The sequence below is a fragment of the Pecten maximus genome, chromosome 13 (genome assembly GCF_902652985.1).
Source record: "Pecten maximus chromosome 13, xPecMax1.1, whole genome shotgun sequence".
Taxonomy (NCBI): Eukaryota; Metazoa; Mollusca; class Bivalvia; order Pectinida; family Pectinidae; genus Pecten; species Pecten maximus.
This window is the reverse complement of record NC_047027.1, coordinates 11,530,725-11,551,949: the sequence shown is the minus strand read 5'-3', so window position 1 is coordinate 11,551,949 and position 21,225 is coordinate 11,530,725. Positions and strand designations below refer to the sequence as shown.

At 36.6% G+C, this 21,225-nt stretch overlaps 1 protein-coding gene across 5 annotated transcripts in view; it reads left to right on the top strand.

Annotated features, from left to right (window-relative positions):
- LOC117341221 overlaps positions 1–21,225 on the top strand; it is a 73,533-nt gene that overhangs the window by 46,939 nt on the left and 5,369 nt on the right. For 2 of the 5 annotated variants that reach the window (XM_033903076.1, XM_033903081.1), the window contains exons 2-5: positions 13,872–13,952; positions 15,785–16,121; positions 19,550–19,741; positions 20,695–20,984. In XM_033903076.1, the coding sequence (XP_033758967.1) occupies positions 13,872–13,952; positions 15,785–16,121; positions 19,550–19,741; positions 20,695–20,984 (900 nt within the window). Of the gene's footprint in view, positions 1–6,716; positions 7,174–12,045; positions 12,141–13,871; positions 13,953–15,784; positions 16,122–19,549; positions 19,742–20,694; positions 20,985–21,225 lie in introns of those variants that run through there. The other 3 variants (XM_033903078.1, XM_033903079.1, XM_033903080.1) reach the window with 3 other exon arrangements.

Below are 21,225 nucleotides of genomic sequence, written 5' to 3'. Positions count from 1 at the left end.
GAGGAGTTCCGATTGACATGTAGCGGTAATGTAATGTCGTCATGGGCATTGTGACGTCACCACAGACCGGGATTTGGAATGAAAGCCTCGCTGTTTCAGTTTGACTCTCAGTCTAATATTATGTTTCTGCTACGTCTACAAAACACGTAATATTAGTCATGTGATAGCATACTACCGCCTCCATTCCATATTATACAAATATATCGATGATATACTTGGTTTATTACATAATCACTTCAAACAGTTAGAATCGCTGAAATCTCGTCTTCCATGTAGGCCTAGAGTCGTCTGGCAGTGTTGACATCTGAGTGACTTAGACGTTTGAAATGGTAGGATTAAATTCCAAAACGTTACAGGTGTTCAATAGTTCGCACGTGATCAAATTCCGAAGCGTCACAGGTGTTCAATAGTTCGCACGTGACCAAATTCCGAAGCGTCACAGGTGTTCAATAGTTCGCACGTGACCATGCAATAGTCACTTTAGCCTTACAATAGTTCATAATATACCTTATGCGTATAGTTAAGGAAAATAAAATGCATTATGTAATAAAAGGGTATATAGAACGCAGTTATAACACTGCCAACAGAGTAGTTATGTGATGGGTGTTATTACACTGACAACAGGGTAGTTATGTGATGGGTGTTATTACACTGACAACAGGGTAGTTATGTGATGGGTGTTATTACACTGACAACAGAGTAGTTATGTGATGGGTGTTATTACCCTGATAACAGGGTGAAGTTTATGTTGGATGGTGTTATTACAACTGACAACAGGGTAGTTAGGTGATGGGTGTTATTGACACTGATAACAGGGTATTGGATGTGATGGGTGTTATTACCTGATAACAGGGTAGTTATTTGATGGGTGGTAATTACACTGATAACAGGTAGTTATATGAGTGGGTGTTATTCACTGAAACAAGGTATTATGTGATGGGTGTTATTACAACTGATACAGGAAGTTATGTGATGGGTGTTATTACCTGATGAACAAGGTAGTTTGTAAGGGTGTTTATACACTGACAACAGGGTAGTTATGTGATGGGTGTTATTACACTGACAACAGGGTAGTTATGTGATGGGGTGTTATTACACTGATAACAGGGTAGTTATGTGATGGGTGTTATTACACTGATGGCAAGGTAGTTATGTGATGGGTGTTATTACACTGATAACAGGGTAGTTATATGATGGGTGTTATTACACTGATAACAAGGTAGTTATGTGATGGGTGTTATTACACTGATAACAGGGAAGTTATGTGATGGGTGTTATTACACTGATAACAAGGTAGTTATGTGAAGGGTGTTATTACACTGATAACAGGGTAGTTATGTGATGGGTGTTATTACACTGACAACAGGGTAGTTATGTGATGGGTGTTATTACACTGATAACAGGGTAGTTATGTGATTGGTGTTATTACACTGACAACAGGGTAGTTATGTGATTGGTGTTATTACACTGATAACAGGGTAGTTATGTGATGGGTGTTATTACACCGATAATATGGTAGTTATGTGATGGGTGTTATGACACTGATAACAGGGTAGTTATGTGATGGGTGTTATTACACTGACAACAGGGTAGTTATGTGATGGGTGTTATCACACTGATAACAGGGTAGTTATGTAATGGGTGTTATGACACTGATAACAGGGTAGTTATGTGATGGGTGTTATCACACTGATAACAGGGTAGTTATGTGATGGGTGTTATTACACTGACAACAGGGTAGTTATGTGATGGGTGTTATTACACTGATAACAGGGTTGTTATGTGATGGGTGTTATTACACTGATAACAGGGTCGTTATGTGATGGGTGTTATTACACTGATAACAGGGTAGTTATGTGATGGGTGTTATTACACTGATAACAGGGTCGTTATGTGATGGGTGTTATTACACTGATAACAGGGTAGTTATGTGATGGGTGTTATTACACTGATAACAAGGTAGTTATGTGATGGGTGTTATTACACTGACAACAGGGTAGTTATGTGATGGGTGTTATTACACTGATAACAAGGTAGTTATGTGATGGGTGTTATTACACTGATAACAGGGTAGTTATGTGATGGGTGTTATTACACTGATAACAAGGTAGTTATGTGATGGGTGTTATAACACTGATAACAGGGTAGTTGGTATAGTCACTATCGGATAGCCTGGTTTTCTGTATTTAATATGATTATGTTTATAAAGGGTTTACTGACATTTCTATTGTGTAAAATAATTCATTGTATAAATAAGAAGTAATATTTGGTGTTCACCATTAATCTGTGTTATTTCCTATACATTAAGGGACTTGTTTTGTCTGCTGTCGACAATGGCCAGTATTATACACTAAGGATTTTCACACGACATACCACTCACATACAGGACCGTATTCCTGTCTCCCTTGGGCCACTTAGTACATGTATGGAGTTGGATATTTCAATATTTTGTGTTCAATACTGACAATACATGACACGAGGAGATCTGTACAAGAATTGTGAAAAGCCTGTCAAAGAGGCCTCAGTTTTAAATGCAAAAGCAGAACTCTTGGTGTATAATGCTCTGAAGTGTATAGAAGAAATCGAGATTAAAGATCTCGAATATCGCTTAAAAATCAGACATATTGATTAAGGTCGTGTTAGATACACTTTGGTGGTATTATCCATAGCTAGACCCGTCTCTCGGACCTGTACAATACACTTTGGTGGTATTATCCATAGCTAGACCCGTCTCTCGGACCTGTACAATACACTTTGGTGGTATTATCCATAACTAGACCCGTCTCTCGGACCTGTACAATACACTTTGGTGGTATTATCCATAACTAGACCCGTCTCTCGGACCTGTACAATACACTTTGGTGGTATTATCCATAACTATACCCGTCTCTCGGAGTGTACCTGTACAATACACTTTGGTGGTATTATCCATAACTAGACCCGTCTCTCGGACCTGTACAATACACTTTGGTGGTATTATCCATAGCTAGACCCGTCTCTCGGACCTGTACAATACACTTTGGTGGTATCATCCATAACTAGACCCGTCTCTCGGACCTGTACAATACACTTTGGTGGTATCATCCATAACTAGACCCGTCTCTCGGACCTGTACAATACACTTTGGTGGTATTATCCATAACTAGACCCGTCTCTCGGACCTGTACAATACACTTTGGTGGTATTATCCATAACTAGACCCGTCTCTCGGACCTGTACAATAAACTTTGGTGGTATTATCCATAACTAGACCCGTCTCTCGGACCTGTACAATACCTCCTCGGATATCTGGCCTTGTACGCAATCTCTACTTAAACGTCAGCTACATGTTCATTGATCAAGGTCTGAAGTGCCTCCAGTCGGCATTGCGGTCATATAGCCTATAAATGCACATACAAATATTTCAATGGTTGCATTAACATCAATTTCACATTAATTTATTGGTATTCACATTTCAGTTCACATAACAGCCATCAGGAACGGCCATCGCTGTTCATCGTAATGATTATGACGTCATAATAAAATATTCACATAACAGCCATCAGGAACGGCCATTGTTGTTCATCGTTATGATTATGACGTCATAATAAAATATTCACATAACAGCCATCAGGAACGGCCATTGTTGTTCATCGTAATGATTATGACGTCATAATAAAATATTCACATTTTCGTGGCATTGTTACTCTATAGTCTGTTTGAGAGTTGTGACGTTGATGTACGTATAAATACCATGCATCACGCGACACAATTATCAGCGTATTTATACAACACATCATCGCACATTATGTTGTTTGCTTGCTATGCTCTGGCGTTCAAATATATCATACATACAATTCAAAAACAATTCAATGCTTAATAAAACGCCAAGGTTGGATAATAACATGTATGGCGGCATCAGTGCGGATTGGAGTTACATTTGTCATATGTTAGAATTGTCATACTGTGATAACTGTTAAGTTGATGATGCCATGCCTATATTAGATATAGTTTCGTAATACCTACATGTAAGTCAATATTACTTATGTGTTAAATATAAAGTATTGAGTTTAATGATATCCAGGGATACAAAACAGACAATATCCTGATAAAGAACTTGTGTGTCCACTGTTTACTCACCGCGGTGTATGTTAGTATCTATTTGACTATCATTCTGTATTAGGGCCATCATTCACATCTTGTCAACGCCGCCACGTGTCCCCACACAAAGAGTGGAATTTATATCCTAAAATAAACATGTTCTGTTTGGCTTATCGATCCTGGTTTATTTTTTATGTAAGAACAATTACAAGAAATATACCTATTGAATAACTGTGTTTGCGCGTGATAAACATGACCTTGTGTGAGGTCACAGCATGGTTTATATATCATTATTTGTCTAGTACGTCGATCCGTCATTCCGACAACATAACAATGTTAACGTACATCGCTTTCTACTGTTTGTATGACTTTTTTTTTGTGTAATTTAGTTTCGAGGTTCGGCGCGGTGAAATAATGTTGCTGACAATAATGAAATACAAATGAAACCTTTCGTGTATTACAGTACCAAGTCCGTAGTGGCCCACAGACAGACTTGGTTTACGATGTTTTCATCCCTGTTTCGTTCGCTACATTGTCCCGTTTTTGTTATTGTTTTCGAAAACATACAAGTCGGATTCCAACGAAACTTGATATGTGCAATAACATTTCATCGTAGTGCTTCCTTCAAGATGTCCACAACAGCCCTTGACCGATAGAAATCAAAGTACCATGATATTTCTACGGAGATGTTATATATCCACGAAAACACTTCTGAAACCTCCGGTTTTATATTGGACAATATAGCTCACTTCTTATTGGTGGCCATTTTATGTATAATTTTGTATAGGGATACAATTTGTTTAGTAGATAGATGGAATTATCGCCCCGGCGACAGAGTCACTCTGAGACACTGTAGTGGATGTTGCTACATCACTGACTAAAACAAGATAGACTTGTCACATGCTCTCCATAGGAACTGGGACAACGTGTCTTACCCAATGACACAACTACAACTACACATGATGGTCCATGAACTCATCTTTCATGGGAAGCACAAACCTTTTTGGTTAGAGATCGAACCACACAACTCAGACCTTTATCAGGGATCCGAACTTCGCTTCATAAGAGACCCGACCTTCTTCTTCAACAGAGAGCAAACCTTTATCTTCATCACAGACCAAACTTTTATCTTCATCACAGACCAAACCTTTATCTTCATCACAGACACAACCTTTATCTTCATCACAGACCCAACCTTTATCTTCATCAGAGACCCGACCTTTATCTTTATTAGAGACCCGACCTTCATCTTCATCAGAGACCCAACCTTTATCTTTATCAGAGACCCGACCTTCTTCTTCATCAGAGACCCAACCTTTATCTTCATCAGAGACCCAACCTTCATCTTTATCACAGACCAAACTTTTATCTTCATCACAGACCAAACCTTTATCTTCATCACAGACCCAACCTTTATCTTCATCAGAGACCCAACCTTTATCTTCATCAGAGACCCGACCTTTATCTTTATTAGAGACCCGACCTTCATCTTCATCAGAGACCCAACCTTTATCTTTATCAGAGACCCGACCTTCTTCTTCATCAGAGACCCAACTTTTATCTTCATCAGAGACCCAACCTTTATCTTCATCAGAGACCCAACCTTTATCTTCATCAGAGACCCAACCTTTATCTTCATCAGAGACCCGACCTTTATCTTTATTAGAGACCCGACCTTCATCTTCATCAGAGACCCAACCTTTATCTTTATCAGAGACCCGACCTTTATCTTCATCAGAGACCCAACCTTTATCTTCATCAGAGACCCGACCTTTATCTTTATTAGAGACCCGACCTTCATCTTCATCAGAGACCCAACCTTTATCTTTATCAGAGACCCGACCTTCTTCTTCATCAGAGACCCAACCTTTATCTTCATCAGAGACCCAACCTTTATCTTCATCAGAGACCCAACCTTTATCTTCATCAGAGACCCGACCTTTATCTTTATTAGAGACCCGACCTTCATCTTCATCAGAGACCCAACCTTTATCTTTATCAGAGACCCGACCTTCTTCTTCATCAGAGACCCAACCTTTATCTTCATCAGAGACCCGACCTTCATCTTTATCACAGACCAAACTTTTATCTTCATCAGAGACCCGACCTTTATCTTTATTAGAGACCCGACCTTTATCAGAAGTAAATTTGTCCGATGCTGATCGGCTGATCTATGAGGGTCCTGTATGGAGGTGTAGGCGTCTGTTTACCTGTTTGTATATATATATATATAATATATATATTACCTGTTTACATCTGCATCAATTAACGTTATCAATATGCATCTGATATACATTCCGATAACGCGTTCAATTAACACCATCAAATGCATGACGGATATTCTGATTCGGCTACCACTGGTACCATGTAGGCAATGCCCTTTAAATGTGTCTGGTACAGGGAAAAGAAGTGTGAACATTTCGTCATATAGGTAATATGTCGTCTATCATTTAGTAAACTTAAACCTCAATGGGCCTCCGTCCTATTGCGTCAACACTGTTTTGTATATATGTATAGACCGCAGTCAGCAGTAGACTACAATTGGCCAAGACGGTCTCAATGTGACCAATCGACCGTAAAAGCGCAGATTCGTTCCGCTTCTCCGTTACTAACACTGATTCATAAATTGAGTAAACCATGTTTGGATGAAAACCAATGAGATCGGTATGCATAATGTATTTGACTTTTGCGACCACATGGGATGAATAGTTCCATTGCTCATGTAGTGTCTAGTAAACGGATCGAAAAACCCGGACGTGTTTTGTATCGCTCGGAGAGCAATTACCATATAGATAGTAGATAGAAATACCGCACAACAATACAAGCGTTTGACGGACTAAGATTGTGACCAACGGCACTTTTAATCTGAGGTTTTTAATTGAATGTATATATGTGTCTGGGCCACATGAATGTTTGAAGGTTGACTCAGTAATGTGGTGTTGTGGAGAAATGTCTCGGCTAGCCTACGTTTAGAGACCAGTGTTAGTAACAGATATAAAGAGAAGAAGGATTTTTACAGATAAACAGAAACATGCCTGGATTAAACAGTACCGCCAAAGATATGGATAATAAGGCAAAGAAACGACACAAAAAGTAAGTGACAATCAAACACAACACCGACGTAGTAACGAATTACTTTAATAGATAAACTAGAGATGGAAACAAAGAGACAATTAAACAAAGCAGCTGTAAACAAATGACTTAAACTGATAAATCCATATACTTTGAATAGGTAAATTATTTTCTTAACTTCAACATTCAATTGATTATTAATTGAAACCCTAAAAATAAATTTAAAATTTTCAAGATAAACAATGAACGATTTAATGAACCTTTTGTCAAACACGTATGCCATTATATTTAACAGTAGTTATCTATCTGTATTACGTGTTTCCCTCCAGGCTGCGAATCATTGAGTTACTGACAATTCATAAACGTAACTGAGTGAATGTATCGATACGACCACTTTATGTTAACTTTAAATTGTGTTTCTTACGTTAAGCTTTCAGTGGACAGACTCCATTTAAATGAATCAACCACCTTTTCTTTCTACCATCTTTCTTATCTCCTGGGTTGTTTGACGAATCTGAGCGAGTGAGAGAGTGGCTCTGTATGGGAACCTTTTGTAACTTCTCTTTCTTCTCTTTTCTTTCCCGTGTGTAAGATCAGTGAACTATCAGTGTATGTTCTTGATGTTAGTTGTAATGTTTGTCACTGATGCGTTATCTATGGTAAATATAAAGTCGACTTGGCCTATTAAGAAAATGGGTATTTTATGTCTGTACAACTGAACAGTAACGTTTGACTGAGAGTGAAAAAACAGTAGCTGTTAACGTATGTGGATCATTTGTCTCTTGTGCTATTTCCAGTTCTACCTTTTTAAGATAAATTGTTGACACTTAAAAGTGTATCTATTTAATGGGCTGAGAAATCAATTAACACATTTAACGTACGATTTAATATGAGTGTCAACGAGTTGTTTGATGTGTTTCGAAGTTTTCCTATTTGTGAAATCAAACCATGGTTTCTCTACCGTTTTAAGAAATATACACCTAAATGATCTAAAATTAAATAATATTGTATATTGTTGTCATAATAATGTTCTAGAATTGTGCGATTATATAAAATTCCTGTCCCGTACTTAAGTTAGACGACCATGTAAATTTCTGACAGAATGATGTCTAAAAATTGGACGAAATGTAAATTTCTGACAGAATGGTGTCTTAAATTTGACGACCATGTACATTTCTGACAGTGTAATGTCTTAAATTGGACAACCATGTACATTTCTAACAGTATGGTGTCTTACATTGAACAACCATGTACATTTCTCTGAGAATGATGTACACTGACTACTAAAATTACGACCATGAATATTTCTGTCCAGACGATGTACTGGAAATAGACATTTCCTTGTCCCGTGCTAGTCTGGACTTGTGGTGTAAACAGTATCACCCGTGTTTAGAAGTCCACATAATGGTATTTCCCCTGTTAATATCAGCCGGTACAATTTAATGTGAGCGAGTATAAAAACACCACGGCGTATTAACCAGCTGTGATCGTAGATCAAGTAGACTGGGTAGAAATACATCTCGCTCTACCTGGAAAATCGTTATCGATGAACTTGTGATAATGAACGGACATTTAATGGCGAAGATTTCCTCTGATGTCTTTCACGGTATCTACAAATGCGGATTAATTCTCTACGATTTCGTTCACGGAGATGACAGTGGTCTCTTTAAAAGTAACACAGGGTATTGGTCACCTGATTTGATTAAGTAACTAGCCCAGTCCGAACAAACGGTGGAGTATTGACAAGGACAGTCGTCAAATACTGTATTGTACAAGCATGTTTTCTGTTCATAATACGATCTACAAACATACAGTCGACACCAATGGTGTCAAACATTGACGGAAAATGAGATCCCCATGCGGCAATCTCATGAGAATATATATTACTATGTATTTTATTCTGCTTTGAAATTAATTAAAATGTTTGGGTTTTCTTCTTCAATTACAGAGGTAAAATTAAATAATTTTAAACATTCTCCAGAGAATCCGCGTTTCTTATTATGCTTGGTATTTGGTGAAAACGAAATATTCGTTTTATAACTTCAACTATTATAATGAAGAATGACTATATCATCTGTCTGCAATACAGTTTGATTAAATAAGATCCCAAGAGTGTGGGTTGGGGATTGAATACCCGTATAACGGTACCCTCTCTGTGATGAATATATTTGTTTATTGTGATAATCTGTAACCATAGTCATGTCCTAGCCTTAGCGAGGGTGTTGTGTGGTGCACCAGGCATGATGTGTTTGTTGATCTAGAATATTAATTCATCAATTTTTTATCTTTCTATCATAGCATTCATTTATCTGAATTCAGCCATATCCTACCATCAATGAGTAAGTTCTCGTATCTGGAGTGACCATTGTCTCCCGCCTGACAATCCAATGTTTGTTTCCATTATCCCTGGTCTGTAGACTGTTCAGTAAATTACTGAATGACTCGAGCACGGCCGATCTTGTTTACTAGTGATTGGAGGTAGTTAGTCATTGTGAACGCCTAAACCGGTGTTATTGAAATACATAAACCAGGAATTTAATACCATGAGGTAATTTTAATCGTCCTCGTCCAAAACATATTTATATTAATTGTTAACCAATCCTTGGATACATGAAATACGGGGCTATTTAAAGCAGTGTTTATTTGGTATCGGCCATTATAGACCCGGTAGTTGTTACAACTCGTTTGGCCAGTCCTTGTATCCAGATATTTTATATTTATATTTAACTGAAACATTTATGTCCGATTTGAACATTTAGCTGAAAGTATCATTAAACCGACACCGTGAAATAATTAGGAAGGTTTATGTAAACTTTACTTGTTTCAAGCCTAGGACCTTTTAGATTAAAACATTTTATAGAGCGATTAAAGTAAAACTTTTGCTATCATTGTATAAGAGAGATTAAGATTTTACCGTGATTTATTGGGTTTTGGGATTTATTTTTGAACAGATCTTTACATATTTTTCGCATTAGCTGTACCGTGTTGGAAATAAATATTAATTCCGAAACCAAATAAGCGTTTAAATAGAAGACTCGCTACCGATAATATCATAACTATCTATAGTGTAGTTGTTTACCTTGTGAAGGCTTCAATCACACGCAAGGACAAATTCGAGATTAAGTATTTTAAATGTTGAATCTTCATAAACATGCGTTTTAAATCAGTAAAACTATTTCCATGGACGAGTGAAACCCTATACTACCTGTTTGGTATACTCCATTGTAGGCCTAAGATAACGACCTGCCTGATCAGATCCCTCCTAATTATGGTCTGACGTGGAGTTGAACACTAAAGCTGTAATTATCTTGTTAAGTGGAGTGGATGTCTTTAGACCAACGCATTACTGACATTTGTGTAGTCTTTTAGAAGTTTGATGGCTTAAAGCCTGGTTATGCTCTGACCGATGATTCCTCGTACATGTAATATACATGTATTTCGACTATATTGCTGATAAAACTTCTTGAATACGAAGAAGTGTGTAAAAAAAACTTTAAAGAAATACGATATTGAAATTGTTCCCAGTGATTATATGAATTTATATTCTGTAATACAGGGGCCGTACAAAGAGAACACTCCACTTTTCTAATCAGTTTTGTGTAATTGATATGTATTAATCGATTCCTGTATTGGACCTGTATGGATAATTTTGGTTATATAACTACATGAACGATATATTATAGAAACCTGACCGCTATACCACATTGTTACTATAACCCTGTAAAGAGACATTGTGAGGACGCAAACAATGACGTAATATACGTCATGTATATCAACGTTATTCTAGGTATTATAGTCAGTATGTTCATCTTTCTGTAAACTTGATCATCTTGTTTCGTTAAATGACAAGAATTTACCCCACATCTTCCCAATGGTAGGCATGTTATACGAATGATTACCGAATATAGGTCTGTAAAATAATGCTAATTAAGCACTCGGATTTTGTCTTCGGCCCAAACCAGGATTCTCTCGCCAGAGATTGTATATTGATATGGAGACAGTGTGAATGGCTAGGTTTATACGGCACTGATATGTCACACTTCTATCAGTCTATAACGATCCCCGAGATTTTATATCTACAGGGTCAGAAATCCATACCAAACAAAGGTAAAAGTGCACGGTATGACTACATAGTAAGTCAGCCGTGTCGACCGTCCACAGAATCAATCGACAAGTTTACACCTTGCCAGCTTAAATAAGTTGATATAATCCGAATATAGATATGTTCGCTTTTGTAATATATGTGTTCTAATGAACTATGTTGGAGAAGGGTCCAAGTTCTTATCGTCTGCGCGTGAATTAGAAGTCCTCGGATGAGACCGTCACATTTGTGGAGTCCCCAGCGGCACAGTCTTAAATGACTTTATCGAATTGTAATTTCCTTAATTGTATTCTATTCTGACTTCGGCTTTGGTTATGTGAACCATTTAACTTTCTGTAGTAATTGATCGTTTAATTTTGATTAATATACAGCAATGTTAATTATGAAACTTTAAGATGCAGTTAATTAGTTAAGTATTGATCAATTTGGTGAAAATGAAAACTAAAGACCAGGGATTGATATGAAATGTAAAAGTCCATTGTTAATAACTCTTTAGTATAGACAAGTATATAGACAATGTAATTAGACTAGTTTTGGAATGTTCCTGGTGTGCTGGAGATATTTACCCGATCGGAACACCTCGGGAATCCTCACAAGGCGTGAGACATCGGTGTTTCCTAGCGTTATGCCCGATTCCCCGATTGTCCGATTATGTCCGATGTCACGTCACATTTCCGGCCCGACAAAAATAGAATGCATGGTCACATGACCAAATGATTCCATTATAATATTTGCATTGGACGTATCTCTCCTAACTTGATCTAGATCGGTGTGATTGTATTTATTCACAGACTGTCATGAGAGGCGACTCGCTTTGGGGTGGCACATTGAATGTGTCCATTCCTAAGTTAGACTATTCAGATGAAGAGTCCATGCCTGATGATTCGTAAGAAAGCGATATACATATTACTAAGTCGCCTAGCCTCAACTATTGTCTAGTCTACTTTGGTGTCTGGTCTCTAATTAACTGGTAAATCTGGTGTCTGCTCTTCTGATTAAGATCGGGTGGGTAAGAAACAGCAGGGTAATTCAAGCTGAACATTACTAATAACATCTCTGTCAGAAAGGCGTGGGTATATTACACAATTACGAAAAGCGAGGAAAAAAAATCATCCAAAAAGAACAAAGGTTGGGTGATTTGACGAGTACATAAATCTTATTCTGCTTCACTGAGTCAATGTAATGTCATGTTCTCAAAGATAGAAACGGGATACTCCAAAGCTGTACTCCTGTTTGATAAGGCTCTCGTCTGCCAGAGTCCATACAATCTTAGTGGGAATACTGTTTAATGTTATACATACGATGCTTTTACAAAACTTAATACTGTTACTATTTTGGACCTGATGTACTTAAAGAAACAGTTTAATTGAAGCCTGATTTTCTTGTGTTTCATTTTGATAATTTTTGAACTAACACTGGTTACATGTGGGTATAGCATGCGTCTGGGACACTGGTGTCATCATCTATCTAATACCCGCTGTATATATCTTTTATTCTTGGTATACATTTTTATATTATAATATTATAGAACATTAATACTCTTTTTATTAACACTTTATTAAGCTATATTGATTATGGAGTGATATCAACGTTCATACTTTTATTCAATTCGACATCCAGATTATGCACAAGTTTATTTCAAGTGACTTATTCCTGTGATACATCGCTCAATGTTTACATTTCTGTTATTAAATGAATGCAATTAATTTTCAAAATTAAAATACAATGCCTTTCTCAGTTGCATTCTACACGTGTAGATTTACGTAAGTGTTGCTGACATTTGTTCCTTCTTCCCATTGTCTTTTTCTTTTTTTATTGAAATAACATTTTTAACAAAATGAAAATAAAAGAAAGTTTTAACTAATCTGGGATAGCTGGTGTAACTTCCCTGGCATGTCGCTACATGATGGTGTCACTATATATGTATGCTGGTTTGAATCAAACTTCAATCACATGTTTAAATTAATCCTTTTCATAATGTGACAATATATAATATCCACAGTAAACTAATAAGAAGAAACCTTTGTGAATTGTACAGACTTTATTATGTATATTTTATATATTTCATATTAAATCTAAGATCTTGATATATGTAAATACCTGTACATTGAGGGGGAATGATAGACGTTAATCCCTTTACAATCTAACAATATGTAATTTCAACAGTAAACTCAGAGGCCTATATTAGTTTGACTGTTAATCTCATACGTTTGTTGTTCTGTAATTGTGCTGGGAAATGCTACACTTGAATGAATCTGGTTTCCATGGTAAGTGCATACAAGGTCAAAGGTCAAGGGTATCTAGGGAACCAATACAAGGTCATTGGTCAAGGGTGTCTAGATAACCATTACATGGTCAATGGTCAAGTGTGTCTAGAGAACAGATACAAGGTCAATGGTCCAGAGAACTAGTAGAAGGTCATTGGTCAAGGGTGTCTAGAGAACCACAAGGTCTCATACATGAACATCGTTTGAAACTGTATGTGTAAAATTTTTCGATTCTCCCATGGTGTCTGGAAAAACGACGTGTTAATGATTGCTGATTTGTTCGAAATTACAATAACATTTCTGTGTTTCTATTTGGTTAAATAATATATTTTTTTTAAATCTTTACTCAGGTCCGAAAATCCAGGCAGCATGAAAAACAAAGACCTTACGAACGGTTGTCCGGTGAACGGGGAACTGGAGGACGATGCACAGTAAGTACAATACATACGAGTGATAACTTTCCATATGAATGTATAGTTGGATTAAAGTGGCTTAAAGTCTTAGTAAAGGACTTCCCTAAAATTCTGTAACACTTACCTTTGGAAAATGTTAAGGAACTTTCCTTAAAATCTGTAACACTTACCTATGGAAAATATTAACGAACTTTCCTTGTATTCTGTAATGTAATGCTTTCCTATGGGAAATGTTAAGGAACTTTCCTTGTATTCTGTAATGTAATGCTTTCCTATGGGAAATGTTAAAGATTTTACTATGTTTAGGAATGTTGATGAGATTATGGTCAGGTGGTCTTGAATGATACGCATACTCTACTTCGTCGATGATACACTGTTTAAAATAATGTTAATGTCATGCCCTCAATAATATAGCTGTGGGATGGCAAAGGAACCAATATACATAGAAAACTATTTAAGTTTGGATGTGAATTAATGTCATGTCCTCAAAATAAGATCTTGTGGGGTGGCAACTGAACCAATATACATAGAAAACTATTTAGCTTGGATGTGAATTAATGTCATGTCCTCAAAATAAGATCTTGTGGGGTGGCAACTGAACCAATATACATAGAAAACTATTTAAGTTTGGATGTGAATTAATGTCATGTCCTCAAAATAAGATCTTGTGGGGTGGCAACTGAACCAATATACATAGAAAACTATTTAAGTTTGGATGTGAATGATGAACAGGGGAAGTGTTAATCAACACAATTATGTCATTTTTGATGTCAACATAGAACACGCGGTACAGAATCAAATCAGTATACCACGGCATCTCAGTTATAACAACAGGCGTAACAGGCATGTTTATGAAGTCGTCTTGCTTGCTGGGTACAATATCCCACAATGCTTCTGTTGTCACTACCCGACTCCCATTTCCGGTTTGTGATACAATGTAGGTTCGTGAGGCTGACAGGTTGTCTTAGTACTCGATACTTACTTTTCGCCTACGTGCGTTTTCACGAATCTCCACGGAACAATTTTGTTTGTTTGTTTAATAGATTTAAATTAAGACTGACGTTTGTGTTTACAGTTTTGTTTTCTCCGGTTGTTATTGCTTTACATATAAACACTGTAATTGACGAGCATTAATACAGACAAACATCATATTAACAGTCATTATCATCAGGGATTGGTTCATATCAGACTGACATGATCACCAGACATTTAACCCGAACCCACCTAAAACATGTACATCGGGCTCAGTACGGTTTAAATAAAACTCAGTGGAATCTTCGTTCACATATTCCATTTTTTTTTTAGTATATTAATATTTATATCAACTTGAATATTTAAAGCATCATATGTCTATCATTTTACATTCTTTACAAACAAACCTTTGAATTAGTCAGCTCTTCCTTTCTCGTTTTGTCCATAACTTTAATGCCATTTGATATCTCCATACGTAATCCCCAATTCGGATGTTTTCTTTTGACTATTTCTATATTACCACGTAGTCCATGTAATTCCCAGTGTATACTTTCTAGTCAACGTACGGCATCCATAATTTTCACAGAAGATCAAAAAGAATGTTTATTTTTATTTCTGAGTGAACTCCACTATAAGACTCTGGCAAAGGCGATATCTCCGACAGCCGATAGGTATATAGGACATTTTGGACATTATCAAGAGTTAACATCTATTACACAGTTTGAATGTTATATACCTTCAATAATAAAAAACATAAAAAAAGCAAGCAAACAAAAGGAAAATGCTGATAAAACAATTTGCATGACGTGATATATTGCTTATATTAGAAATATCTCTATAGAGAGTTGATTATTAACATGATAATATTATATTTACAGTTTGAAGGTGACCTACACACCCGGAAAGAAAGGGGGGAGCTACGGATTGCCAGTCGGAGCTAAATTAGTCGTACCGGAAGGCCTGTTTGGGAAGAAGGACTCAATAACATGTCAGGTGGCGCCACCTGCACAAAGATGGCGCCACTGTCCCGTTCTTACACCATACGAACACATGACTAGTGAAATTTTTGTTCTGACATCAACTGTTCAAACTTTGAAGAAAAATATAATTGTGCAAATACCGTTTTATCAGATAGACCCCGAACACAATGAGTTGAACGTGAAAGGCAAATGGAAAGACGAAAATGAATGGGTCAACGTGGGATTTCTTAAAAAGGTAAACATCTACTATATGACACATCATGTTGTTGTAATTTGTAAAATATATTGTCTCACGTTGTATAAAATGTTATAATAGTATTTCACTTCACAGTGAGACGGGGGCTCGAACGCACGCCCTCTGGTGGCCTCTAAGTACATGCACAGCCACTTAGACTAAATGTAAATGTACGGGGACCTATAATCTCAATTTTCGCTGTTTCCTTCACCCCGTAGCCCAGTGTCGTTAGCCCATCAGTCACACATACCTTACACCATTAATGGTGAATAGCATCTAAATGGAACAGAATGGTAAAACAGAGACACGAATTGGCGACCTAAGCAAACGTCCTATACACGATAGCAATCATGACAAAAACCTAGATATATCGGGCTGTTTTGGAGCCGATATTGCTTACAGAATATCTACAGGTGAGGTATGTATTGGCACCTGTGGACCAATGTGTATACAGCCGTGTCATTGGACTGTATAATACGTTCCCACTGTACGCGTCACTTGCAGTATGACAGCAAATTTGACAAAGCCAGTGGACAAAGTATTATAATGTGTATTTAAAATGGCAAATATCCGGACAGCAGTGATATCGCCAATTCCGTATCCATATAGCTACTCATAATCTAATTTATGCGTTTGATGTGCCGACTTACGCCAAACTCTTCAAATAGCAATCACAATATCGGCTGCATTTTACCTCGAAACCTCAAGTATGAAAAATCAGTCATCGCGAAAGGTCGACAAGAGTTCTTTGTCAGCTCGCACACTGATTATTGGCAAAGGCAGTAAGCATTCACAGCCGATTACATGTTAAAATATTCAATTATTGGCTTGACATTCTGTTTAACGATTGTCACTCCCGTATTACAAATCAACAAGACCTTTCTGCAAGCAGGTTACGGAGGTGTGTGCTTCCTGTTAAATTAACACATGAATGAAGACTATTTCCAGTGGGAAACTCTAGAAAAAGTCAAATAAATCGTTATAATGTTAATCATTAATACAGAATAAACGTGAAATACTTCAATCAATCTCGACAAAATATTGACGAAATAACAAATCTATTCTCGACGAAAACCAAACGATAGAGAAACCCCATTGTTGAAAGAACGACAAATAAATCTTCAAATATTTACAATTTATTACATTTTTACCAGTGAAATATCAAAAATTATTCATTCTATAAAAGTGATATTTTTCACTAGTGAAAAATACCATTTTTGCTGATTTGACCAATCAAATCAATGATTAGAAAATAGCAAAATAATTGACCAATCAGAAAGCCCGACATACATGTCAGCACCTGGACAGGGGAAACTACTTTTTATGTTTACATTAGGCCTAGTTAGCATACGGGGTAGGGTTTTCGTTGATAAAAAAATGTAATAAACAGAATATCTAACAATGTCTTCAGTAATACCAAATATATTTCACTCGTGTTGCTAATATTTTGATATTTTGATACTCGTGTTGCTAATATTTTGATATTTTTCACTCGTGCTGCGCACTCGTGAAAAATATCAAAATATTAGCCCACTCGTGAAATGTATTTGGTATTACTGAAGACACTGTTAGATATCCTCTATATATATGATGTCCTAAACTGTGTTCTAAAGGTACTTATTGACCATTTAAATAATACTTATGGATGATACTACATCTGTCATTACAAATATAATGTAGAACAGTACATGCACTAAACCCAAGAACAGTTTGTTTTGTGTGTGTGTTGTTTAGTTACTCTGTTCCAAGAAGATAAAAAGACACAATGCGTTCATATAATACTTATAAACAGTGACATCGAGAGAGTTACTTTGTTTAACTTGATCAGGTAGTAATTCGAGTCGCTGCCTGTTAGTCTGGAAGCTGCTATAAATACGATATTCTTCTATTCAAAGATTCTGACATTTTCAGTTTTTATGAGCGATCCACATTCCCTGCCAAAACATCCAGGGAACGCAAGGCATTTAAATCTGGTTGTTTATCTCCTATTTATTTGTTACGATATACGTGACAAATTTATTGTTGTCGTCAATTCACTGGATCCGTGTCAGCCTGAAAAACTATAAACTTGTTTACTCCATGTTAAGTTCACCCTTACTCGGTACCGGGAGAGAAGATTAATCCTATTATATAATAAATTTCCAATCATTTTCAATTGATAAGATTAACTTATTGTAATCCACACTTCAGACCGTGGCAGAATCCATAAAGTACGAACCCCCTATACACTGTAACACTGCTTCCTTGTCTACAATCGTGGAGGACGCCGTCTTGTAGTTTAAGGCCGAGCGGTTAAGGTGTCCCGACACTTTATCACTAGCCCTCCACCTCTGGGTTGCGAGCTCGAAACCCACGTGGGGCAGTTGCCTGGTACTGACCGCAGACCGGTGGGTTTTTCCGCGGGTACTCAGTCTTCCTCCACTTCCAATACCTGGCACGTCCTAAATGACCCTGGCTGTTGATAGAACGTTAAACATACCAATCAAACTAAACTAATTGTAGTTAATGTTGGGAGATGAAACGGATTCAAAACACAACTATAAGACACCATAACACGATTAGGGTCGGTTTGAGTTTTAAGACATATCGGTGAATGTAGAAGGTAGAATTCACAGGTGTATTGTATAAACTATTACAATTTAGCTCTAGTGTTTTAAAGATTCAGATCGGTTTCAATATTTCTGGCTTCCCTAGTTACACTACCGAGAAAGAACACAACTGTATGATAGAGTATTACTTATTGTACAATAGTGTGTTAATTATAGTATGATAGAATATTACTTTTTATATCATAGAATATTACTTATTTTATGATAGTGTTCAGTAAACCCATATTAAAGCTGCTCTTCACTTATATTTTAAAGAATTATACAAATAGACAGAAGATTATTGGCACCTTTCAATACAAATCAAAATTTAGATACGGGAGAGCCAAAAGTAAATAAACTGCATCTTACAGCTATTCCCAACTTTTAGGACGCAAAAGTCATTGTAGGGGTATAACGTGGTAATGATAATGAAGTTTAGAATATAGTATTTTTATAAATGACACTGAAGTGACAGAGGAACACGTTCAGTCGTAATTGTTATAACTTAAACTATAATGTAGTTTTACTAAAACGTCCCTAGTGTATTATTAACAGTTTTATTTTGTAGTACGTATATTCGACAATGTGGGATACATATGATATATGAACAGCATAATATGGCACCTCCACCGGAAATATTTATCATTATTAGACGACTGGTCATTATTCTGAAGCAATATACAGTTGTCCAATTCAACCTCGATATTCTGTCTTGTTAATGAAGTCGAGTTAGAGTCAAGGTGACAACCATGGGAATAGAACGTAAAAAATTCACAGAGATCTTCACATATACAACAAGACGTATATTAAAACCTTCATTTCTTTTCCTTGTTTCTCTAGGAGGACAGCTCGACTCCATGTGTTGAACTCGAGATTGACCGTCTTGGTATTTTCGTGGTGACGTTTACACCTAAGAAGGAATTGTTTGACGTCACACCCCAGGGCTGTCTATACAATGCACATATTAGTAGGTACATCAGTATCCGCTTCCCAAAGAAGGCTGCAGACAAGTCCTTCCAGTGCGCAATACAGGTAAGTAAACCGACAACTAATTATCTCTCGATATATGTATAGATATATTTGAGAACTACTCCAGTCGAGTATTCAATTACTTTGTAATTTGACATTAGTATGTTGAAATTCTGTAACACGAACGCAGTACTGCCAACCTGCATTCATGAATATTAAAGGCCTTCAATTTAGAAGCCTGGGTGTCCATACACCACTGTCCTATATGTACTGATCAGATTTATTTAAAATAATCATTCCATTGAAATCATAATGTAATGCAACAGACTTGGAGATTGGTTTTCACACATTATACAGGCCCTCTCCACAGAGGAATATAACTGAGGAACCGTGTAACATGTTGTAAAGAATTACAGAAATAACGATAAACAAACAACTGTGATGACCATATTCTCCCTAACATTAAATATCTAACCTATTTTCGTCGCAAATGAGTAATGATGTTATCAACAATATCCAGATTTAAGGCATCGGGAAAGGAAAGATAATCTTTTGACCCTATAAAATGATCTTATGAAACAATAATAAATAGGAATGACGGATCAATGCACTTCTTAATTTGTCAATATTTTGTACATTTGACAATTACCCAAAATTTTTCTTCTGAGCGGGCGAATTAATCATTATTATCCTGATTGCCATTGCTCGTATCACTGAATTTATAGCTTAACGCTCTTTTGAGTAGTTTGAATTTAGCTATAGATTCAGTAATACAATGGTAATCAGGAAAAATTAATGGCCAATAGAAACGACTAACGACAAGTTTTTATAGAGCCCTGTTTCAATAAAAATTGAAATAAATGTCGATGGACCGAATCACATTTGCCGTCAAGCTTATATTTTATCCGTGTTTAAGTTTATGTCATTAATTATCTCAACCCCTGCTGATTGTTAGGATTGTCTTAATTGATTCAGTATCAACCACTGCTGATTGTTAGGACTGTCTTACTCTGTAGATCACACCAATCTCTCCGGACAAGTTACAGTTAGCCAAAGACTTTTATCCGACCGAGCTCTGCGACCTTGTTCAGACAACAGAATTTATAGACTTAATTCCCAGCGTTCCGTGCAACTTCCGGAGAGCGGCAACTGTAAAGCTCCCTCTACCGGGCGGTGTAGAGATTGAAGATGAAAGTTCGAACACCATTGGGGTTTTCCAGAAAATGGAGAAAGGTTGGGAGTTAGTTGAGAGTAAATACAAATACACACGGACTACTGTCACTTTCGACGTCAAATCGTTATCACGGTAAGTGTCTAAATATATCAATTGTCTGTCAAGCTTACTTTACAATGCATTCTGTTACCAGAATATACAAATAATTGTATGCAACATATAGTGAGAAATTATATGTTAAGTTATTATGAATATGTTTGGCACAACCTTAGCATGAATAGGAGGAAAGCATACATGTGATATTAACGTTATATCTAAAACATGACGATTGCGAATCAATATTATAAAATCAATATTGTTTACATTGTCCTAT